Source organism: Megalobrama amblycephala, linkage group LG4 (genome assembly GCF_018812025.1).
Source record: "Megalobrama amblycephala isolate DHTTF-2021 linkage group LG4, ASM1881202v1, whole genome shotgun sequence".
NCBI lineage: Eukaryota > Metazoa > Chordata > Actinopteri > Cypriniformes > Xenocyprididae > Megalobrama > Megalobrama amblycephala.
This window is the reverse complement of record NC_063047.1, coordinates 17,650,831-17,675,014: the sequence shown is the minus strand read 5'-3', so window position 1 is coordinate 17,675,014 and position 24,184 is coordinate 17,650,831. Positions and strand designations below refer to the sequence as shown.

Here is a 24,184-nt window from a genome sequence, read left to right as displayed (position 1 = left end):
ATTGAAGTTAAATATCGTGACGCTGATTATATTGTTGGCTCCTTATAAATTGGTTCTGTTTTTCTCTTATTTGTTTGTAGGTCGCTTTGGATAAAAACGATTTATATATATATATATATATATATATATATATATATATATATATATATATATATATATATGTATGTATATATATATATGTATATATATATATATATATGTATATAATTATTTTATTTTTTAAAATGGAGTCAATTCTTTACATTGGCCTAGTTTTGTGTTTTTTCCGCGTTTCAGTGTCCAGGAGACGGATTAACTCATGAATAATAAGTAGGTTAAAAAAGTGATTGGCAGCTTCAGGGAGTTTACGAAGCACGTCTCCTTTACCTAATTAATATTCATGAACATCGTCCAGGCAACGCGGCGACGCGCTCCAGTGACTGAAAGACGCTTCATTGCTCTCACAATGTTTCATTAGTTAGTAGTTAGTAGTTAATTAAACAAGTTTCATCAATGTACAATATAAATAATTAATCAACATGTATGATCGAGCTCCCAGGTTCACACATTTGACGTTAAGCGGCACCACGACTGAAATTGGACCAGGATCTTATAATATCAACAGGTCTCTGAGCGGCAAATACAGTAAGTTTCATTTTGACATGAATTAGTCATCTAAATTTTGGTCATAACTTTTTAAGGACAGTTACATAAAAAGTTAGATCGGTTAAAAAAAAGCGAGATGGAAATGACCAACAAGCAGTTTGGTTAACTGCTTGTTGGTCAAACGCTAAGTTTAGGCAACTGACCCCAAAATTGACCATTGATTTACTACAAATAAAACCCCAAAAAACTATTGTTATTGTAGTTAAACCATGGTAACCACAAATTAACCATAGCTTTGCTACACTAACCATAGTTTAACCATGGTATTCGTAGTAAAACTCTGTTTATACAAATGATAATAAGAAAAAAAACATGGTTACTACACTTTTACTATAATAAAACCATGGTAAATTTCCGTAAGGAAGTTCTAAACCTTATCAAGAAGCATATTACATATTAAATGGTTCTTTGCAGACATCTCTTCTTACCAACAACCATTTCTCTGTATAGTTTTGTTGGGTTGCTATAGTTCTTGATGTTAAATCACAGGTTCTTCAGACCAGTACATTGTTTAATTTAAAGTTTTCTAAAGAACTAGACTAGAGAATAAAAAGTTTCTCATATGGGTTGTGCACCCCTTTTTAGTTATTATTTGAACCTCTGTTTTAATAGTTTAGGCACCTATGATCAATCTGTATTTGTATTTGTATTAATACTAATATAATAATAATAGTTGTTATTATTGTTATTTGAAAGAGTAATTGTTGATGTATTTCTGCAGATTCCTATGCCCCGTTCCTCTCGCTGTCCAGTAGAGAGTCTGGGTTCCTGGGGTTGGGCAATGGTCTCCTCTCTCCTGGACCAGGACAGTATAACAGTGACATTACCAGGGTACGTTATGGTTTTAACATCACCGTGCAATCAGTTAACATGTCAGTGACGAGTGCAAAATTACTGGAATATTGCAGAATCATATTCTGGGAGGAAACAGTCTGCAGAATCGATCCAGGCGGTTTGATGACGTGGTGTCAGATGTTCCAGGGCCGGGAGCGTACAATGTTATGAGCAATGTTTCTCCTTCAGGGAAAACAACAACCAATCCAGAGAAGAGTGTGAAGGTGAGACGTTAGTTTGGATTATCATATGGACTATAATTGAGTTTTTTTGTTATGCAGTGTTGTTATTAAGGCAAGACAAATTTACTTAGATTTCATACAAAGGTGAATCTCACAAAGAAATGTCAGGATCATATTTCAACCCAAAATCAAAAGAAAAAGAAAATAATATTTTGCATAATGTTTGTAGGATCATTGCATCTTTTTGATGTTTTTGAAAGACGTCTCTTCTGCACATCAAGCCTGCATTGATTTGATCAAAAATACAGAAAAAAACAGTAATATTGTGAAATGTTATTAGAATTTAAAATAATGCTTTTTTTATTTTAATATACTTTGAAATATAATTTATTTCTGTGATGCAAAGCTGAATTTTCAGCATCATTACTCCAGTCTTCAGTGTCACATGATCTGTCAGAAATCATGCTGATATGATGATTTGATACTCAGTTATAAAATATAAATGCTGCTTTTTTGAACCTATGATACTTTTTTCAGGATTCATTGATGAATAAAAAGTTAAAAAGAACAGCATTTATTCAAAATAGAAATCTTTTCTAACAATATAAATCAATTTTTATCATTTTAATACATCCTTGCTGAATAAAAAGTATTAATTTCTTTCAAAAAAAAAGAAAGAAAAAATTACTGACCCCAAACTTTTGAACAGTAGTGTATATATTATTACAAAAGATTTCTATTTTGAATAAATGCTGTTCTTTTTAACTTTTTATTCATCAATGAATCCTGAAAAAAATAAAAGAAAATAAGCAACTGTTTCAAACATTGATAATAAATCAGCATATTAGAATGATTTCTGAAGAATCATGTGACACTGGAGTAATGATGCTGAAAATTCAGCTTTGATCACAAGAATAAATTATATTTTAAAGTATATTTAAATAGAAAAACATTATTTTAAATTGTAATAATATTTCACAATTTTACTGTTTTTTTTCTGTATTTTTGATGAAATAAATGCAGGCTTGATGAGCAGAAGAGACTTCTTTTAAAAACATTAAAAATAGTAATGTTTCCAAACTTTTGATCGGTACTGTACTGTAGGATCATTGCATCTTTTTGAATTGTGACATTTTCACACCAATTACGTACATTATCAACAACATTTAGACAGCGTGTTCAATAAAAACACAACATATAGCTAAAGATCAGATGGGATTTTACAGGCAACTAATGAAGATATCCAGTTAAATCCACAACGTTCCCCCTGCCGCTGTAATGAATCTCTCTCTGTTAATGCTCTGATTTGTTATTTGAGTAAATGTCTTTATGAATTCTGCAGGCCGTCTTTAAAGTGGTGAAGATGCTGCTGAATCCTGATGCTCCATCCATCCCGTCTCCCGGACAGGCGTTCGGATATGAAGAGGACGCTCAAGGCGTCCTACACAGACACAAACCCCCCACCAGAGACCAGACTCTCGGCCCGGCCTTCTACAACCCCGTACCGGTCAGACAGTTTTCGAGCAGTATGTGTAAATGGATGTGCACTCAGTGAAAAAGATACAGGTCTAATGGAGCGGTTTGAGTGTGCATGCTTGAGTTAGTGTGTGTGTTTGTGTGAGGTCAGATGCGTCCATTAACAGAAGACCCTCTAATGCCCCTCCGCTCTGCATCATTAGTGCCAAGGCTATTTCCATTACTAATGATCGCTGCATTATTTTAAAAAGTCACATAGCGCAGCACTCATCCATTTCGCTGTCAGGACCGAAAACCCTGGGTAATTATTCTTTACGTTATATTTCAATATTCACTTACAATAATGCTGCAGATGCTGGACTCAGCTTTAATCAAATCATCTTTCATTGGCCATTGAGCTGCCAACTTCCTCTAGAGGGGGAAGAACTCTTTATCAAAGCGCAGGGCCATCCATCATGGTGCATCTCTGTTTCTCTCTCGTCTCAGGGTTTACTTGTTGATTACACATATTCTGCCCATTTTTATGTGTTTTTCTAAATTAAAATGGTCATATTCTACACTTTTGTAACATTTTATGTTGTTTCACTGATCAGCTCTGTTTCAATTCAGTGCATATCAATCATATTGAAAATTTGTCTGATACATATTATGATTAATAGCTAATATTATGGCTGATTTATACTGTACAAACTGTATATTCTATCCCCTAACCCTAAACTTACCCATCACAGAAAACTTTCTGTGATAAAGCCTAGTTGCTTCTACATCCCTTAATCCTACCCCATACCTAAACTTAAACGCTACAACAACTACCTTACTATTAATAAGCAGTAAATTAAGAATTTATTGAGGCAAAGGTCGTAGTTAATACTGAATATGTGTTCCCCATAATGAAGTGTTACCATATATATGTCTTTGATGTTTTGCAGGAGGAGCTGTCGTCCTCTCAGAAGTATAAAGGTGTCCAGTTCGGCAAGATGTCAGGCCGGAGAGAGCAGGTAAAGGGTGGAGACGGACCTGGACCAGGACAGTATGAACTACAGGAGTGAGTTTGATTGATGCACATGGTCTCAGCTGCAACACAACATCATTTGCATTGTCTTGCAAAATTTATTCTGAAGCATCTGGACCTTGTTTGTCATATGTAGATGCTTCAGAATAAATTTCACATGGTCTCAGCCTCAGACACACACACACACACAGTCTGTTCACTGACCGCCTGATGCATACTGCACACAAAACTCGAAAGCACTTCCTTGATGTATTAAAATGTAATCTGCTCGACTGACCTTTCTGCAAATTATGGGTGTAAATCACACTTACATGGCACTGGGTTGATATAATAAGCTTTCTGAGGAAGAACCAATCACTGGATTTGCCAATTGTTGAGAGTTAGATAGTTTTGTTTGAGGCAGTGATGACATTTTTTTGAAGGCCAACCTGGAAGTCACCCTGGTTCCCTCAACAAAAACCCAATAAGATCGTTCTACTGGCTTTTGGATTATTACAGAAAAAAAGCTCTGTGACCAACAAAAGTTTATGATTCATACACATATTGTCCATCATGATAATCTTCACAAATACACTTTTGAAGCCTAAATACGATCGCCAGACGTAAAAAGCTAAACATAGGCTATAAACAAACTACACCACGGTCACGTAACCTCACTAAGCTTCTCTAACTCTTTATTTAAAAAATATTTTCCCTGAAAGTTGAGTTATAATAGTTTGAAAGAGTGTGATTATAGCATTTATGAGGTTGTGAAAGCGACTATTGAGTAGATGAGTTTCCCTGTTGGTTGTGAAGATGTTCCCATGAACCTCTGTAGTCCCATTTAGACATTTGTTAGAAACCACCTTTTCCAACACAAGTAAAAAACCTTTTTAAAAAATCATTGTGTTCACCACAGACCATTTTTCCAGGCGTTTAACCAAAAAGCCATTGACTTCAGGCTGTTAGAACTGGAAGTGCTAAAATGCTAACTCGTTTCTGGGTTTTGGTCTACAAAATGTCTCATCCCTGCAGCACTATGGTGTTTTTGGTTTTGTGCATCCCTGTGTGTGTTTGTGTGTGTGTGTACAGGGATAACGCGGTCCACTATGAGAATGTGAATCTCGTGCGAGAGCAGAGAGGCCGTTCAGAGCTGGTCATCCCTCGATACCATGAGCTGGTGGCTCTGCAGGAGGAGAAGAAGGTTAAAACCTCATAATATGATTTTGTCTTTAGTCTCGGTTTAATCTCTGTTCTATACGCGAAGCTGTTTTTGGATCATTTGTTCTGGACAATTTAAGACAGCACTAAAGCTGCAAATTAAAGCTAAATGTAAATTAAAGCTATTGTAAAAAATATAAATAAATAATGAGATTAAAATAAATAAGTAAATAAATACATTGGCTTAAATTAAATAAATAAGATTCAAATAAATATATATATATATTAGTTATTAATATATTAAATAGATTAAATTAGATTACAATAAATAACATTTTGATTAATATAAATAAAAAATAAATTAAAATGAACTAAGAAATAATACACGTAAAAGTACATTGAAGGTGCCCTAGAACGTCTTTTCAAAAGATGTAATATACATCTAAGGTGTCCCCTGAATGTGTCTGTGAAGTTTCAGCTCAAAATACCCCGTAGATGTTTTTTTTATTAATTTTTTTAACTGCCTATTTTGGGGCATCCCACATGGAAAGAACCTATATGTGGATATATGCGCATATATGAAACCTATATGCAGTGTATATGTACATATATGCTGCATATATGCACATATATGATAATATATATACTGCATATATGTGTATATATGCCACATATAGGCAAAATTGAGGTGCATATATGTGCATATACAGGAAATATAGGTCTCCTGTATTGCTTCTTCATATCCATATATATGCCCTATACATATAAGATATGTCTTCTATATAGCTAATGGCAGGATCTGGTCATTTTGTAGCTCATATCTCATTTTTGACTGTCATACATGATGCCTAGCTCATATTTTCTATTATCAAGGCAAAAACTAAGAATTAACGAAAAAAATTATGCAAGAACTTATGTATGTGCGAATGTAGCAGTTATGTATTTAGACAATTATTTTGTGATTCCACTTGCCATGACCATATTTGGGGTTTCCTGCCGCCATGCTGACTTGGGGTGTTGACGCACTTTGCTGCTTCCCAGTCTGCATGAGACATCACAGCGGTAGGTCGCACAAAGTTTTTGCGGTGATTCAATTAAGGCCATGTTTCATGTAACAGCTGAATTCACATGATATATTTGTATGATTGTAATCCAAAACCTCTCTGTGATGTACATTCAGATGTTTCGTTGATTATTTTTCTTTACTTAAGTTACTTTTAATATCTCTCTTTCTCAGCGTTGTGCGTTGCTGCCGCATGCTGTTTGTATGCTGCACAAGTCCTCATATATTGCCATTTGTGTTATACAGAATAAAGTGAGGACCTGATGGCAAGATTTTTCGCAGTCTGTCTTTGATTACGACACAATGCAGAAAACACACCGCTACACGAACACGTGAAATTGGTCCCACATGGAAAAAACCTATATAAACATATATGTTTCAATATAGGTTTGATATAGGTTTTTAATATATGTGACATATATAAAATTGGCCGTTTTCCTATATTATGTGTACATATATGTGTGCATATATGTGTACATATATGTGTGCATATATGTGTACATATATGTGTGCATATATGTATGTGTACATATATGTGTGCATATATGTACATATATGTACATATAATATAGGAAAACGGCCAATTTTATATATGTCACATATATGTAAAACCTATATCAAAACCTATATTGAAACATATATGTTTATATAGGTTTTTTCCATGTGGGATCATTAAATATGAGCCGATTTAGGGTGCGGCCCCTTTAAATGCTCACGCTCCCCGCCCACGGAGCTCGCGCTTGCCTTTAACAGCATAAACAAAGTTCACACAGCTAATATAACCCTCAAAATGGATCTTTACAAAGTGTTCGTCATGCAGCATGTCTAATCGCGTAAGTATGGTATTTATTTGGATGTTTACATTTGATTCTGAATGAGTTTGATAGTGCTCCGTGGTTAACGGCTAATGCTGCACTGTTGGAGAGATTTATAAAGAATGAAGTTGTGTTTATGAATTATACAGACTGCAAGTGTTTAAAAATGGAAATAGCGACGGCTCTTGTCTCCGTGAATACAGTAAGAAACGATGGTAACTTTAACCACATTTAACAGTACATTAGCAACATGCTAACGAAACATTTAGAAAGACAGTTTACAAATATCACTAAAAATATCATGCTATCATGGACCATGTTAGTTATTATTGCTCCATCTGCCATTTTTCACTATTGTTCTTGCTTGCTTACCTAGTCTGATGATTCAGGTTGTGCACAGATCCAGACGTCCTGCCCTTGTCTAATGCTTGAACATGAGCTGGCATATGCAAATATTGGGGGCGTACATATTAATGATCCCGACTGTTACGTAACAGTCGGTGTTATGTTGAGATTCGCCTGTTCTTCGGAGGTCTTTTAAACAAATGAGATTTATATAAGAAGGAGGAAACAATGGAGTTTGAGACTCACTGTTTGTCATTTCCATGCACTGAACTCTTGTTATTTAACTATGCCAAGATAAATTAAATTTTTAATTCTAGGGCACCTTTAATATAGTGAGTAGAAAAAATATATAATAATGTAACTTAATAGAAACTAATTTTAGAACTTTGGGTGTTTATAAAAGATAGATGCCTTTTAAAATTTAGGATTGGGTCCCTCACACGAGGATGATTGTATTTGGAGGTCTGTGGCATCTAAAAGATTGAAAACCCCTGTCCTAACACACTGACATGTGTAAATTTGACATGTATAAGCTGTGTTTAGCCTGTAGAGGGCACTATTGCAACAAGACTTGAGCTCAAGGTTAGATGCGTTTCTGCATGAATGCTTTTGTTTTCTGTTTTCTTATGTGTGCATCTTTGTGTATGTGTGTGTTTGTATTTATAGGGTGTCCCGGGTCCAGGGCAATACCACATAAAGAGTCAGTTTGCGACGCCCAGTAACCCACATGGTCCTGTGTTGAGCCCACCATTCCTGTCTCAAGCTCAGGCAACAACACTCTGCTTTATTTTTGGACATTCATACATAAGGGATAACGTACTGATGCTGATGTTAGCCTGATGTTATCATAAAATAAACTCAGACAGGGTGAACAGGAGTGAAGGGATCTTGTATTGAAGGTTTTTTTTTTGTTATAACATCAAGCCGGATGTACATTATCCCGCTTATTACACGGTTACTTGTCACATAAGTAAATAATTAGACAAAAAATATGGATTTGAGTTGAAATATTTATTAGCTTACTAAACACAAAGCTTCCACAAAGGAAACAGTTCCTAGTAAGCAGCTTTGAGTCTAGATGAATGAACAAGTTCAAACAAGATGGACATTTGAGGGAAGATGTACTGTGTGATATCACTTATTTCACAGCTTTTCACCAAATAAATAAAGACAGGGACATGAAATATTGATTTGAGAAGAAGCTGTTTTAAAACAGTTTATTATCTTATAATCTATTGCATTTCATTCTAGCCACAAAACAAACACTTCAAGAATATTACCATAGACCTACTATTAACACTGAAGTCCTCCTTTTACAGTAAATACAGTTAATAACTGCGGCACAAGATGCCACCAGCGTGTTGTTACTTACCAATCAGAATCAAGCATTTCAGAGAGCTGTGTAATAAGTGCTAATAACAGCTGCTCTGGAGTAGTCACATGAAATCAAAATGAACTTTATTTACTTGCCTAATACAGGTTTCTGGTCTTGTGTACAATTCATCAGGGCACATTATAGTCTTCATAATCTTTTAGTAAAATGTAAATGAGTCAAATAATTAAAACAGGTTGTGAATGATGCCTGATCTCAGTATTGTGCTGGTTCTTGCAGCGGTTCAGTCCGGTCAAGGATGAAACGCCCCCTGTAGGTGCTTACGATGACCCGCGCTGTGCTCTGGAGATCCTGAAGAAAGGAAGAAGGGTGAAGAAGAATCCGTTTGGCTTGACAGCTGTGCGCTTCCTGCCAGAAAACAAATCGAAAGCTACGCCAGGTGTGTTTTTCTGTGTGTATGTGAATCTGGGCCACATTCTGAATGCAAAATATCTTGAATCTGTGGAGTGCAGTCTGAGGTCAGATTTGGACTGTGCTTGCTAGAGGGACAAACATGAGGTTGGCAAAGATTGCACTAGATTTCATACTGCTACACAAATGCTTTACAACAGCAGCCAATCAGATTTCAAACCACTCTCAAAACAACCGACCAATCAGATTATGTGCCACTTTAAGACGCTCAAGAAACATGCATTCTAATTTGCATATTGCCTGTCCTAAATAGTGTGCAAGATTAGAGTTATTGCATGCCGAATCATAGAACGTTGAAAATAGTATGCCAAAGGTGCCCGGATAGTGTACTATTTTACGTCAAGGTGGTCTCAAAATGCTATTTTGCCTTCCATTGAAGAGTTTCAATTTTCTTTAGCATTACATTAAAGTCACATTTTTTTTTAATGGCACTTTATACAACAGAAATTGTTTCAAAGCAGCTTTGCAATAATAAAGTACAGAATTATGATGCAAATCAAATAAGAGACAGAAGTGCAATGAACTACACTGGAAAAAGTTGCAAACTGCAATTGTTACCTTAAAAAGCTATTTCTACCTGATTTCACAATTTTGTTTTAGCATGAATTAAGGATTAGTTCACTTTCAAATAAAATTTTCCTGATAATTTACTCACCCCCATGTCATCCAGGATGTTCATGTCTTTCTTTCTTTAGGCGAAAAGAAATGAAGGTTTTTGATGAAAACATTCCAGGATTATTCTCCTTATAGTGGACTTCAATGGCCTCCAAACGGTTGAAGGTCAAAATGACAGTTTCAATGCAGCTTCAAAGGGCTTTAAATGATACCAGACGAGGAATAAGGGTCTTATCTAGTGAAACGATTGGTCATTTTCGAAAAAAAATGTAAATGTATATGCTTTATAAACACAAATGATCGCCTTGCACGTGCTTCCTCCAAAACAACACTTTCGTATTCTTCAAAAAGCTTACGTTGTATGTCCTACACCTTTCTACACCTACATTTCTTTTCGACTGAAGAAAGAAAGACATGAACATCTTGGGTGACATGGGGGTGAGTAAATTATCAGGAAACATTTTTTTGAAAGTGAACTAATCCTTTAATGTATTCAGGTTGATTCAGCAATATTAAATAATATTTGACTTGACTAAAACCAGTTAATTTACGTTACCATTTTTTTTTTTGTTATTAATTCGTTGTGTCTTCAGACTGTCAAATCAGTTTTCTTTATCAGTCTTAATGTGCAAAGTGGTCAAAATGCAATTAACTATTTTTAAGGCAGCAATTAAACTTACATTTTAGCAGGTTGAAACATTTTAGTATATTGATACTAACGTATAAATATTATATAAAAAATAAATATTTCAGTGTAGTACTTCCCACTCCTGGCATACTTCTGTTATTACTGTAGCAAACCACATGGACTGCATAAGTACACTACCATTCAATCAGTAAGATATTTATAAAGAAATTAATACTTTTATTCAGCAAGGATGCATTAAATTGATCAAAAGTGACATTTATAATGTAACAAAAGATCTCTATTTCAAATAAATTATTTTCTTTTGAACTTTCTATTCATGGAAGAGCTTTAAAAATTTTTTTACGTTACCTTTTTTTAATAATAAATGTTTCTTGAGCAGCAAATCATCATATTAGAATGATTTCTGAAGGATCATGTGACACTGAAGACTGGAGTAATGATGCTGAAAATTCAGTTTTGACATCATAGAAATAAATTATATTTTAATATTTATTTAAATAGAAAACCATTATTTTAAATTGCAATAATATTTTACAATTTTACAGTTTTTTACTGTATTTCTGATCAAATAAATGCAGCCTTGGTGAGCAGAAGAGACTTCTTTCAAAAAAAAATTTACCGATCCAAAACTTTTGAACGGTAGTGTATGTAAACAAGGCAAAGCCACAGTTATCAATACCAAACAGACCTAGTAACTAAATGTCTTTCTCATGCATGTATTTGCTGCAGAACCTGATTTCACCAAGTGCAACATGTTCCTGATCAACATCTTTGTTGATCCTGGAACAACATTCCAATCAACCAATCATATTTGAGGGACAAGTTTACAGTTTCTGTCAAGTTTAGGCTAAAAACCAGGGTTAGGTGCTTCTACATCAGTGCTATTCACCTATCATTTCACTCTGATTTTAGGGATAACTTTAGGGGTGGGGATATATGGATGGGAATGTTGTTCCAGGATCAACAAAATATGTTGATCCAGGAACTCAGCAAAATCAGGACGTGCTGTATTTGCTAGGTCCTGGTGCCTATAACGTGTTTGACTATGGCCTGGCTCAGGAGAGTTTGAAGAAAGCCTCTCGGAAGAGCGCAAGGAAGGGCGCCTTTGGCTCTGTTGCACCACGCCGGCTTTTTCTCCCCAGCAAAGAGGAAATGAGCACCCCGGGGCCAGCTCAGTACAAGGTGAGCAGTTCTTCAACCCAGAAAGTGTGCCCTCATTGTCTATTGTCTATTGTACACTAATCTGCCAGCGCCCTTGGGAGCTTATTCAGACTTTTCAGAGGGCTTCATCCAATGAATCGAATAAATCTTCCATAAATCCCCTTGAACTAAATATTTCTCAGCATTCACTAAATGTCAGTTTTGCCTGGAGTTTACAACCTAGAGCCTATTTTTTCAAAATTTACCATGGAAACCATGGTTTCAGCCAAAATGCTGCAGTTTCTGCATTCCATGGCAACACCATTAATTACTATTACTCATACTCAGGATGAGGTATTTGAATGAAGTCTCAGTCATTCATGCTACAGATGTAAATGCAACCTTGAATTGCTTATTTAGGAGAAGTGTGCTTTTAAGTAATCAGACATTTGCCTGGTGGATGTTAAAACAGGCAAAAGCATACACACTTACAATGGTCTTTTGGCAAACACTGTGGTTACCATGGTACATATCTGTCAGAATAACAGATTCAAATTTATAACAGTATGTAGCTGGCAAATCCCTCCCTCCCTGTGAAGTATTTCACAGGAAACTTGGGACATTGGGATCTGCTGTTTTTTTTATTGAAAACGTCCATTATTTCCAGTGTGAGTGTCCAGCTGGCCTGCTTCCTGAACCAAACTGTCCACAGTGGAGATCTTTTATGGATGCTCCACTCCTTCTGTTCCTTGTACATGGTCCCTGCCTGCATAGATATGAGCAGTGAATGTGTCCTACTAGACCTCGAGATTCACTGAGACTTTCGCTGCTCACTTTTTAATGTTTTTGTAAGAAGTCTCTCACTAAGGCTGCATTTATTTGATCAAAAATACAGTTAAAACAGTAATATTGTGAAATATTATTACAATTTAAGATAACTGTTTTCTATGTGAATATATTTTAAAATGTAATTTATTCCTGTGATCAAAGCTGAATTTTCAGCATCATTACTCCAGTCTTCAGTGTCACATGATCCTTCAGAAATAATTCTAATATGAGTTGCTGCTCAATAAACATTTCTGATTATTATCTATGTTGAAAACAGTTGTGCTGCTTCATATTTTTGTGGAAACCGTGATGCATTTTCTTTGATAATTTAATGAATAGAAAGTTCAAAAGAACAGCATTTATTTGAAGTACAAACCCGATTCCAAAAAAGTTGGGACACTGTACAAATTGTGAATAAAAAAGGAATGCAATAATTTACAAATCTCATAAACTTATATTTTATTCACAATAGAATATAGATAACATATCAAATGTTGAAAGTGAGACATTTTGAAATGTCATGCCAAATATTGGCTCATTTTGGATTTCATGAGCGCTACATATTCCAAAAAAGTTGGGACAGGTAGCAATAAGAGGCCGGAAAAGTTAAATGTACATATAAGGAACAGCTGGAGGACCAATTTGCAACTTATTAGGTCGATTGGCAACATGATTGGGTATAAAAAGAGCCTCTCAGAGTGACAGTGTCTCTCAGAAGTCAAGATGGGCAGAGGATCACCAATTCCCCCAATGCTGCGGCGAAAAATAGTGGAGCAATATCAGAAAGGAGTTTCTCAGAGAAAAATTGCAAAGAGTTTGAAGTTATCATCATCTACAGTGCATAATATCATCCAAAGATTCAGAGACTCTGGAACAATCTCTGTGCGTAAGGGTCAAGGGCGGAAAACAATACTGGATGCCCATGATCTTCGGGCCCTTAGACGGCACTGCATCACATACAGGAATGCTACTGTAATGGAAATCACAACATGGGCTCAGGAATACTTCCAGAAAACGTTGTCGGTGAACACAATCCACCGTGCCATTCAGCGTTGCCGGCTAAAACTCTATAGGTCAAAAAAGAAGCCATATCTAAACATGATCCAGAAGCACAGGCGTTTTCTCTGGGCCAAGGCTCATTTAAAATGGACTGTGGCAAAGTGGAAAACTGTTCTGTGGTCAGACGAATCAAAATTTGAAGTTCTTTTTGGAAAACTGGGACGCCGTGTCATCCGGACTAAAGAGGACAAGGACAACCCAAGTTGTTATCAGCGCTCAGTTCAGAAGCCTGCATCTCTGATGGTATGGGGTTGCATGAGGGCGTGTGGCATGGGCAGCTTACACATCTGGAAAGGCACCATCAATGCTGAAAGGTATATCCAAGTTCTAGAACAACATATGCTCCCATCCAGACGTCGTCTCTTTCAGGGAAGACCTTGCATTTTCCAACATGACAATGCCAGACCACATACTGCATCAATTACAACATCATGGCTGCTTAGAAGAAGGATCCGAGTACTGAAATGGCCAGCCTGCAGTCCAGATCTTTCACCCATAGAAAACATTTGGATCGAAGACAGTTGAGCAACTAGAAGCCTGTATTAGACAAGAATGGGACAACATTCCTATTCCTAAACTTGAGCAACTTGTCTCCTCAGTCCCCAGACATTTGCAGACTGTTATAAAAAGAAGAGGGGATGCCACACAGTGGTAAACATGGCCTTGTCCCAACTTTTTTGAGACGTGTTGATGCCATGAAATTTAAAATCAACTTATTTTTCCCTTAAAATGATACATTTTCTCAGTTTAAACATTTGATGTCATCTATGTTGTATTCTGAATAAAATATTGAAATTTGAAACTTCAACATCATTGCATTCTGCTTTTAATCACAATTTGGACAGTGTCCCAACTTTTTTGGAATCGGGTTTGTAGAAATCTTTTGTAACATTATAAATGTCTTTACTGTCACTTTTGATCAACTGGATGCATCCATGCTGAATAATAAGTATTAATTTCTTTAAAAATATCTTACTGAACAGTAGTGTACATTAAGTGCAATATGTGCATGCAGATGGCCTACTGCATTTGCCAAAATTTGCACTATGCAAATAATGCAATGCACTTGATTACAATTGACAAATGTAACAGCAACCACAAATCTCCTCCTTGATTCATTGTATATGATGTCAAATGCACAACATTGGACTACACCGGCAAAATAACCACTTCAGTTTCATTTCAATTTAGTGAAGTTTTATAAAAATAAAAAAAAAATAGTATGCTGTATACAGTATATTGTGTAAAAGGCTAGTATTTCATTCTGAGCATAACCTGCAGTCTGAGATGAGGTGCATCTTATCTCTAGCGTCACGATAGTAGAGATTATGATTTTTCATTATAAGTAGAACCAGAGAGGAGTTTTTTCTGTCAACAGAGACCACACAGGCACCTCAGAGCTGCTAAAACAAAAGTCATTTATTCACCTTCATATTGTTCTAAACTAATATAATTCATTTTCTTCTGTAGAAGAGATGTTTTGGAGAATTTCTAACCTGCTTTTTTTTTTTCATACAATGAAAGTAGAAGGTGATCAGTGGCTTTCATGCAGTTCTTGTGTACTATATTCTAATTATGAGAAGAACAGGCTCAAAATTTGAGTCATTATTTGAATCTCATTAATATGAATCAGTCATTCATTACACATCAATATTTGACTTGCAGAATGCTCTGATTGACCAGTCAGAATCAAGTGTACCATGAGGTAACATTAATCTTGTATATTGTCTATCTTTTGTGTTTGCTGCAGGTGGAGAAGACAAATGAAGCATCATATAAGAAACAGAGTACAGCTGCTTTTAAATCTGCCTCTGACAGACTTGTGGGTTCACTGTTCGCCAAAGTAAGACACACGCAACACTCAAATTTCATCTTTAGACTGTCACTGGGAAGAAAAATCACAAATGACTCATATATTGACTTATATATAGAAAAAAACATCTTGATACTTTAAAGGGGACCTATAATGCCTCTTTTACAAGATGTAATATAAGTCTCTGGTGTCCCCAGAATGTGTCTGTGAAGTTTCAGCTCAAAATACCCCACAGATCATTTATTACAGCTTGTCAAATTTGCCTCTATTTGAGCAAAAACACGCCATTTTTGTGTTTGTCAATTTAAATGCAAATGAGCTGCTGCTCGCGACCCCCTTTCCAGAAGAGGGCGGAGCTTTAACAGCTCACGCTGCGGTTGCTCAGCAACAACAAAGCTGGAAAATCTCACGCAGCCAAAATGAGGGTTGTCAGTAACGGTGTTCAGCCTTACATTGTGGATAAATTTATGTAGTTTCTGTGGAGTTGATTCATCTCATCGACTAGCATGTTTTTTAACCTGGTTAAATAAAGAAATTAATGAATGAAGTGATGTCACCAGCATGGGAAGAAGCTTGTTGTAGTCCCTACCAGCCGTTTGTTGTAGTCCTTAAAAATGAAACTTGTTTTGAGCTGTGAAAGAACAAAGTCTGAGGAGTCTCAGCTCAGTCTCAGGTGTTTTCAGCTCCATGATGTATAATGACAGGAATGATCAGCTCAGTATTCAGAGTCAAACACAGCCTGTTCTAGAAATTCAGGTTTTTAGTGTGTATTTGTATAAGCTTGAATTCAATGGGAAAGCCCTGATATTTGTTTCACTCCATGGAGAGTTTAGATTAAATCCTGTCCATATCTAAAATCAGTAATTATACTTTGCAAGATATGAGAATTCAGAAGTGTCCGCATGTGGAGAGTGTGTATCATAGAGTGTGTTTGAATCAGACGCTCTGATGCAGATGCTGCAAATATTTTATTATGAGCTCAGCACCTCGCCTCACGTCTGCTCCTTCACAAATAACACACAATACACACCGACATCTGCGGGAATCTCACCGAATCACATTTCAACCCAAAATCAAAAGAAATAAATAAAACATTTTCTGTCAAATGACGAAAATGAAACTTAATTTTAGCACCATTATGATGTTTTGCATCGTGACATTATTTTCATGACATTTTCACTAAATTACCATGATGCATCTGATTTTTGTTTTGTTTTTGTCATTATTACTGATGATTTAAACATTGTTTAATTTTATATATAATAATTTGTTTTATAATAGTTGAAAGAAGTAAACTGAAACTGAAAAGATTTACAACTGTATTGAATTATTATTACATGTTCTGACATGTGAAGAACTTTGGGCTACATTTTACTGTATGTATGAAAGAATCTATACAAATAAAATGTAGTATTATTATTATTATTATTATTATTATTTTAATTAATACATTTCAATTTATTGTTATTTTTTAAATTAAATTTAACCAATAAAGATGTATAAATATTGTAGAATGTAAATAATGTTTTTTTTTTTTTTTTTTGCATGACAGCTCTAGTAAAAAATAAATATATCAACATATATTTGAAATACTTTTATTTTATGCGAAGTATACTACAAATACATTTACATGTTTATGTACTTAATATAAATACCCTGCAATTGTACTTTTGGCATAGTAAATTGATATACTTAAGTCTGCTAATTTGAAACAACTAATTTTGTACTACTAAAAATTCACTTTAGATATCGAAAGTAGAGCTGAGGTCCACCTAAACATTTATTGAAGTATATTTAATTGTGCTAAAGTGGAGCTATTGCAAGTATACTTTAGATACACTTTAAATATCTTGTATTTAAAGACTGATTTTATATGATCATACTCTCCTTACTGATAGTGATATTAAAACACTTTTTAGGTATAATATTAAGAAATGTGCATTGTGCAATAAAGAAGTATACCAAATAATGTTTAATTACAATATTTATTCCAGTCTCAAGTGAAATGCCAGTAAATATATTAATGGATTTGTATTACACACAGTATGAAGTAAATGTATTTTAAATCCATTTTGGTCACTAGGGAGTAATGGGAATTTGGAATTGTGTGCCTAATTGTCATGACAATAATGTCACAATACAAAACATCTTCCTAAAAATAGTCTTGTTCTTGATAGGTTTGGTGAGATTTACCCATCTAGATGCTCTTTCGGATGTCTATTTACAGATTCAATTACACATATAGCTGGTTAGTATTGCAAAAGGCAAGTGTTACATATATAATACGTCTAAAAACTTAGATTGATTCTATACAGTTTAATTTCGATGTACAGTATCTGTAGCATCCTGGCGGTTAACACAACTAAAATAATTTTGACTCATCATTCATTTTGTGAAAACAAGCAAAAATTGTGTTTGCAATAACACTCCTACAGCTCACACACATATACGACCCCCTGGCTCATTTGTACCTGCTGTAAATCCATTGTGCAGATGATGTTTATGATGCTGTGGTTAGATATTAGATTGCTCTTGGCAGGATACTCCTCCGCCAGGCTCATATAACGTGAGCGAATCTTTCGAGAAGACACACGGTCTCCATCGCTACAGCGAGCCACGCAACGAGAAAGCACGCAAGCGACAGAGCTGCTTCCTGTCTGCCGCCCCCAGAGACCCTGCCTTCCTCCACTACGACCCTGAAATCCCAGGTGACTCACGCTTACTTGATCTCTGTGGGCGGCATTTGCGGCCTGCTGTCGATCATCTGTCCAGTTTGTAAAAATAAAACTTAGCATTCAAAAGTAGGAAGCAACATTAGTAATTTCTTACTCTCTTAATTATTAATTAATAATTAATATGAAGTATTACATTAATAACCTCTGTAGATCTAGTTTGGTCTTTCATATGTATGTGTGTGTGTATTTATATACAGGTGCTGGTCATATAATTAGAATATCGTGAAAAAGTTATTTTTAAAAGTGAAACTTTCATATATTCTAGATTCCCTACATGTAAAGTAAAACATTTCAAAAGTTGTTGTTTTTTTTAATTTTGATGATTAGAGTGTACAGCTCATGAAAGTCCAAAATCCAGTATCTCAAAATATTAGAATATTTCCTAAGATCAATCAAAAAATGGATTTTCAAAACAGAAAAGTTCAAGTTCTTTAAAGTATGTTCATTTGTGCACTCAATACTTGGTCGGCAGCACATATTACAGCAAATGACTTGCTCCTAGCACAAATTACAGCATCAGTGAAGTGTGGCATGGAAGTGATCAGCCTGTGGCACTGCTGAGGCACTATTGAGCCTTCAGATCATCTGTATATTGCTGGATCGACTGTTTCTCATCTTTCTCTTGAAAATATCCCATAGATTCAGGGGTCAGGCATGTTGGCTGGCCAATAAAACACAGTAATATCATGGTCAGCAAACCACTTGGAAGTTGCACTATGGGCAGGTGCTAAAGTCCTGCTGGAAAAGGAAATCAGTATCTCCATAAAGCTTGTCAGCAGATGGAAGCATAAAGTGCTCCTGGAAGATGGCTGCATTAACTTTGCACTTGATAAAACACAATGGACCAACACCAGCAGACATCAGCCCCCCCCTTTATATTGTAGGGATGGTCATTTAATGAAACTCAAATGTAAATATTCTAATATTTTGAGATACTGGATTTTGGACTTTCATGAGCTGTACGCTCTAATCAACAAATAAAAAAAAATAAAAAATAAACTTTTGAAATGTTTTACTTTACATGTAGGGAATCTAGTATAAATGAAAGTTTCATTTTTTAAAATAATTTACAATAAAAAAATTAACTTTTTCACAATATTCTAATTATATGACCAGCATCTGTACATATATATATTATATAAAATGAAATGTCAGTAATGCATAATGCATACTATATATATATATATATATATATATATATATATATATATATATATATATATATATATATCTTGACTTTTTAGAGACTTTTTAATTTGTTTAAAAGCAGAAATGTAAAGCTTGTATATTTGTTGTTGTACTATAATTTAGCATTGCTTTAAAAGTTGAAATCATCAATCAGTTCTAGGAACTTATTTTACCAACACAATGGTGGAAATTGCTCCATGAAAACAGTGTTTTTAGGGAGTTATGTTCAAGTATTCCAGCTAAAGTATTAGTATTATTAAAGTAGTAGTATTCCAGTTGTTTCTTATTTGTGGTTTTGCAGGTCCGACTCATTATAGTCCAGATGTTAAGTCTGGCTCTAAACTCGCACTGATTGTCTCAAAGGAAGATCGCTTCAAAAGCCCTAAAGACACGACACCTGGACCCACAGCATACGAGGTATATACCTCATTCATTTATAAAATGTGTATATGCGTGGTTGTATTAAACATTTTTACTTATTTAATTGTTACAAATATGTTTAAAAAGTAATTTAAGAAATATATATGTTAAACATTTCTATTACTATTCTTATTTATATATATATATATATATATATATATATATATCGGCCACTTTATGATGTACACCTGTTCCAATGCTTGTTAATCAATTATCTAACCAGCCAATCACATGACAGCAACTCAATGCATGTAAGCATCATGTAGACACAGTCAAGTAGATCTGCTGAAGTTCAAACAGAGCATCAGAATGGGGAAGAAAGGTGATTTAAGTGATTTTGTGTCATGTGGCATGGTTGTTGGTGCCAGACAGGCTGGTCTGAGTATTTCAAACTGCTGATCTACTGGGATTTTCACACACAACCATCTCTAGGGTTTACAGAGAATGATCTGAAAAAGAGAAATTATCCAGTGAGTGGCAGTTCTGTGGATGAAAATGACTAATGAGACTGGTTCAAGCTGATAGAAAGGCAACAGTAACTCAAATAAACTTTTTGCATCTCTGAACACGCAATACGTCCAACCTTGAAGCAGATGATCTACAGCAGCAGAAGACACACCGGTGCCACTCCTGACAGCTGAGAACAGCAAACGGAGGATAAAATTCACATGGGCTCACCAAAACTGGACAGTAGAAGATTGAAATAGTGTTGCCTGGTCTAATGAGTCTCGATTTCTGCTGCGACATTCAGATGGTAGGGTCAGAATTTGCTGTAAACAACATGAAAGCATGGATCCATCCTTCCTTGTATCAATGGTTCAGGCTGCTGGTGGTGTCATGGTGTGAAGGAGATTTTCTTGGCACACTTTGGGCCTCTTAGTACCAACTGAGCATCATTTAAACACCACAGTCTACCTGAGTATTGTTGCTGACCATGTCCATCGCTTTATGACCATCTTTTGATGGATACTTCCAGCAGGATAACGCACCACAAAGCTCAAATAATCTCAAACTGGTTTCTTGAACATGACAGTGAGTTCACTAGACTCAAATGTCCTCCACAGTCACCAGATCTCAATCCAATAGAGCAGCTTTGGGATGTGGAGGAACGGGAGATTCACATCATGGATGTACAGCTGACAAATCTGCAGTATCTATGTGATGCTGTCATGACAAGATGGACCAAAATCTCTGAGGAATGTTTCCATGTTCTGTGTGTGTGTGTGTGTGTGTGTGTTGTAGTTGAGTCCGGTCATCATGGACACCGTTCTGAAAGGCACCTTCAATGTGACGCTCCACGATCCTTTGATGTCCAGCACGAGATCTTTATCTTCACGCAAGTCTTTGAGAAAACCCCCTGCCCACAGCAGTGCCTAACTCAGGTCAAAGGTCAGTGACCCATCACATTATATTTGACACTTATTATGGAGGTTTAGTTTCAGTAATAGAGGCTTTCACGAGGTCTACTTCTCTCAGTAAAGAGAAAAGACTGCTCTCTCCAGTCTGTCTTATTAAAACTAATCGCTCTGTTACACACACACACACAGAGATGTTCCATAGGAGCAGCATGAGCTCCGATATTATATTCCCTCTGAATGGCTGATTCATCTCCTAAAACCAAATAAAACATTCAATGTATTTTCTGATTTACATACACTAATTAGATGACTCATTAATGGCACGTGAGTCTGCTCACTGCATGATGAGTAACAGAAGATCTGGCTTTTAATTTAGTGTGCTTTATTGGTGTGACACATTTTCATTTCTACATAAATTTTATTTATTTTTTCTGATGTAAAAGCATTAGCTCACCTGAAAATATGTTTGTTGCTCAGAGATTGTGCATTTGTTGTTCAGGAGGAGATCATTGACATACAGCGTACGAGTAAAGCCATAAGGCAGTGGCCATTTACACTAAGTGAAAATAGCAATATATTCTGTTTACACTGTGACAATAGCAGCATTTTCTTAGCGATATGCTATTTAGACTAGGTGAAAATAGTGATAGATTCTATTTACAACATGTAAAAGTATCAGTTCTTTGCACTAAGAGTAAATAATAATTAAATGCTATCTATACTTTATATTGGCAGGTACTATTTGCACCTCTAGCCCTACCCAATAAACACTTTTAATAAACACTCATTTCCACTTTTAGAACATTATTTTCATTTTTATTGAAAATGAATGCGAGCTCTGCAAAAGGCGGATTCAAACCCCTGTCGATCGCATTAAAAGCCACGTCTGTGAGCCTTACTCGCTACTGCTGCACCACTGGAGATGTTGAATTTCGCACATCTTTTTTAAAACTTGAGTGGCCCAACCAAACACGGGTGGGCGGAGCTAGTGTAAATAGCATTTGCCAATAAGGGATGCTATTTGCAATTAATGTAAATAGACACTCCGTAAACGGCAAGTGGTTGGAAGCCCAAATAATTTGCTTTTGGGAGAATTTGATGACAAATGTTGATTGCAGACTTTGATATCACAAGCATAATTTGAGATGTTGTTGAGAAACAATTAAAACACATCAGCTTTTTTGGGGCAAAATTCTTCTTTTGCTCTCCATTTGATCTTATTGCTGTATAGAGATATTAAAGAAATCCCATTTGTGTTTTTGTGTTTTACAAGAAAATACTATTTCTGTCTTTCTAAATGTCACATTTAATTAAAATGTGTTACTTGCCTTTTTTTCTTTTTTTTTTGCAATTACTTTACTAGCAATTTCTGAGTGAAAATTGTTTCAAAGTAAGTCATAATGAAGTTATTACATTTTAGCACAAAATAAACTAATACAATTAACATAAAAATAAAAGTAGCAATCTATGATTTGAACCAATTAAAAAGTAAAGAAGTCTTGTAATTAATGTATTATATAAATAATCTCTAAATCTAGTGGCAAAGTGTCTCAATGTACACAGGAAAGTAATATTAATAAGAAACATGTGAAATATCAGTAATGCTAAACTAAAACAAGAATACTAAAAGTATTCTAATGTGAAATGTATGACCATTTTTAGTGGCAGGTTGTTAAATATTTTTAGGAAATTTGGATCAGTCTTCCTTGCATGCAGTTTTAATATTTTTCTTCTATATCATGTCTTATGGTTTCCTTCTGTATTCTAATTTGTTTTTCAGGTCACACACTTTCAAAAAGACCTCGGCTAAGCCTCTCCTATTAAACACATGCTTCCCAGGAGTTCCTGTCACAGACACACAGACACACACACACACACACCTCTTTATGGGTGATATATTTCCCCAGTGCTCACAGAGAATAAATCAGGATTCTTTAATGGGTTTGATGTTTCAGGGTTTTTGTGCATCATAAATTCTCAGCCCTGCCCACAATAACACAGCGCTAATGTAGAGAGATCTGACGTACACACACACACACACACACACAACATCTTGATATCGTTATACACACCCTTTTAATCTAATTAAGCATTTACACACTCTCATTATTCAGCAGAGAGGGGGAGGTCGAGGGAGGAAGGGTGAGAGACGTCGAAGAAGAGAACGAACGGAAGAAAGAGAGGTTTTAGCTCTTTATTGAACTGACTTGTTTTACATTTGCAAGCTAATTGAATCAGATAAATCACTATGGCAGCTCTCTCGCCGCGCGTGTGTTTTTGTCTCGTGGAACTTACGGATGTTAGAGTGTTTTAAAGTTGATGTGAAATCAAAATTGAACCCATTTACTTTCTTAATGCACATTCCTGGTCTTATTGTGAATGATTCATCTGTGCAGGTTACTCCAGAGAATTACATTTTGGTGTAATCTTTAATCAAAAAACTTTTAGGTTAACATCAGCTAGGCTGTGCAGGCTATCGGATAGTGTTAACCAGCAGTCGGGTTCCAGAAGTAAAAAGTGATTTTAATGATAACTTATGAGATCATTAATCTATGGTACAGCAATGCTTTAGTTGAAGCCATCCATTCGCATTAATAATTGCGATCAACTGGTGAAAAACTACATTACCCATGACTCTGCAAAGAAATCTCCACCAATCAGAGAATAGAAATGAGTAAATTACACCAGAAGAACTCTTGAGCTCCGCCCACTCTAATGAAGCACTGATGAAACTGAGTCAGTTTCCCAACGCTCTCATAATACTTAAATATTTGTATTTATATATGCATATTTTGCAATAAACTTAAAATATATTGTTTCTGTATAATCAACATCTTTAACCCTCTGGTGCTGCTCACGTGGCAGACAAAAATTACCATTTATTATTATTATTATTATTATTTCAATTAAATGAATGTACTATATTTTAGTTTTTATAAGCTTTTTTATTTTATATTTTATATTTTTAAGGGATTTAATAAATTATATTCATGCTGTAGTTATAATCCATTTATTCACCTTTTGAGCATTGAGCATTTATTCACTTTTTGAGACCTGAAAATG

The 24,184-nt window shown here is 35.3% G+C and overlaps 1 protein-coding gene across 1 annotated transcript; it reads left to right on the top strand.

The window, feature by feature from the left end:
- Positions 1-379: 379 nt before the first annotated feature.
- On the top strand, positions 380-23,955 carry stpg2 (sperm-tail PG-rich repeat containing 2). Its single transcript, XM_048188024.1, has 14 exons — positions 380-624; positions 1,367-1,476; positions 1,554-1,703; positions 3,004-3,168; positions 4,067-4,182; positions 5,221-5,332; positions 8,179-8,280; positions 9,125-9,284; positions 11,599-11,762; positions 15,358-15,450; positions 17,960-18,128; positions 19,645-19,760; positions 21,006-21,152; positions 22,902-23,955. Exons 1-13 carry the CDS (start codon positions 519-521, stop codon positions 21,138-21,140), a joined length of 1,698 nt encoding a protein of 565 aa, XP_048043981.1. The 5' UTR covers positions 380-518; the 3' UTR covers positions 21,141-21,152; positions 22,902-23,955.
- The last annotated feature ends 229 nt before the right edge of the window (positions 23,956-24,184 follow it).

Excerpts from the sequence above, each read along its gene's own strand:
- stpg2 (XM_048188024.1), top strand. The coding sequence starts at position 519 with ATGTATGATCGAGCTCCCAGGTTCACACATTTGACGTTAAGCGGCACC. Across the intron at positions 625-1,366 it reads GTCTCTGAGCGGCAAATACA|ATTCCTATGCCCCGTTCCTC; the intron begins GTAAGTTTCATT and ends GTATTTCTGCAG. Across the intron at positions 1,477-1,553 it reads ATAACAGTGACATTACCAGG|AATCATATTCTGGGAGGAAA; the intron begins GTACGTTATGGT and ends GGAATATTGCAG.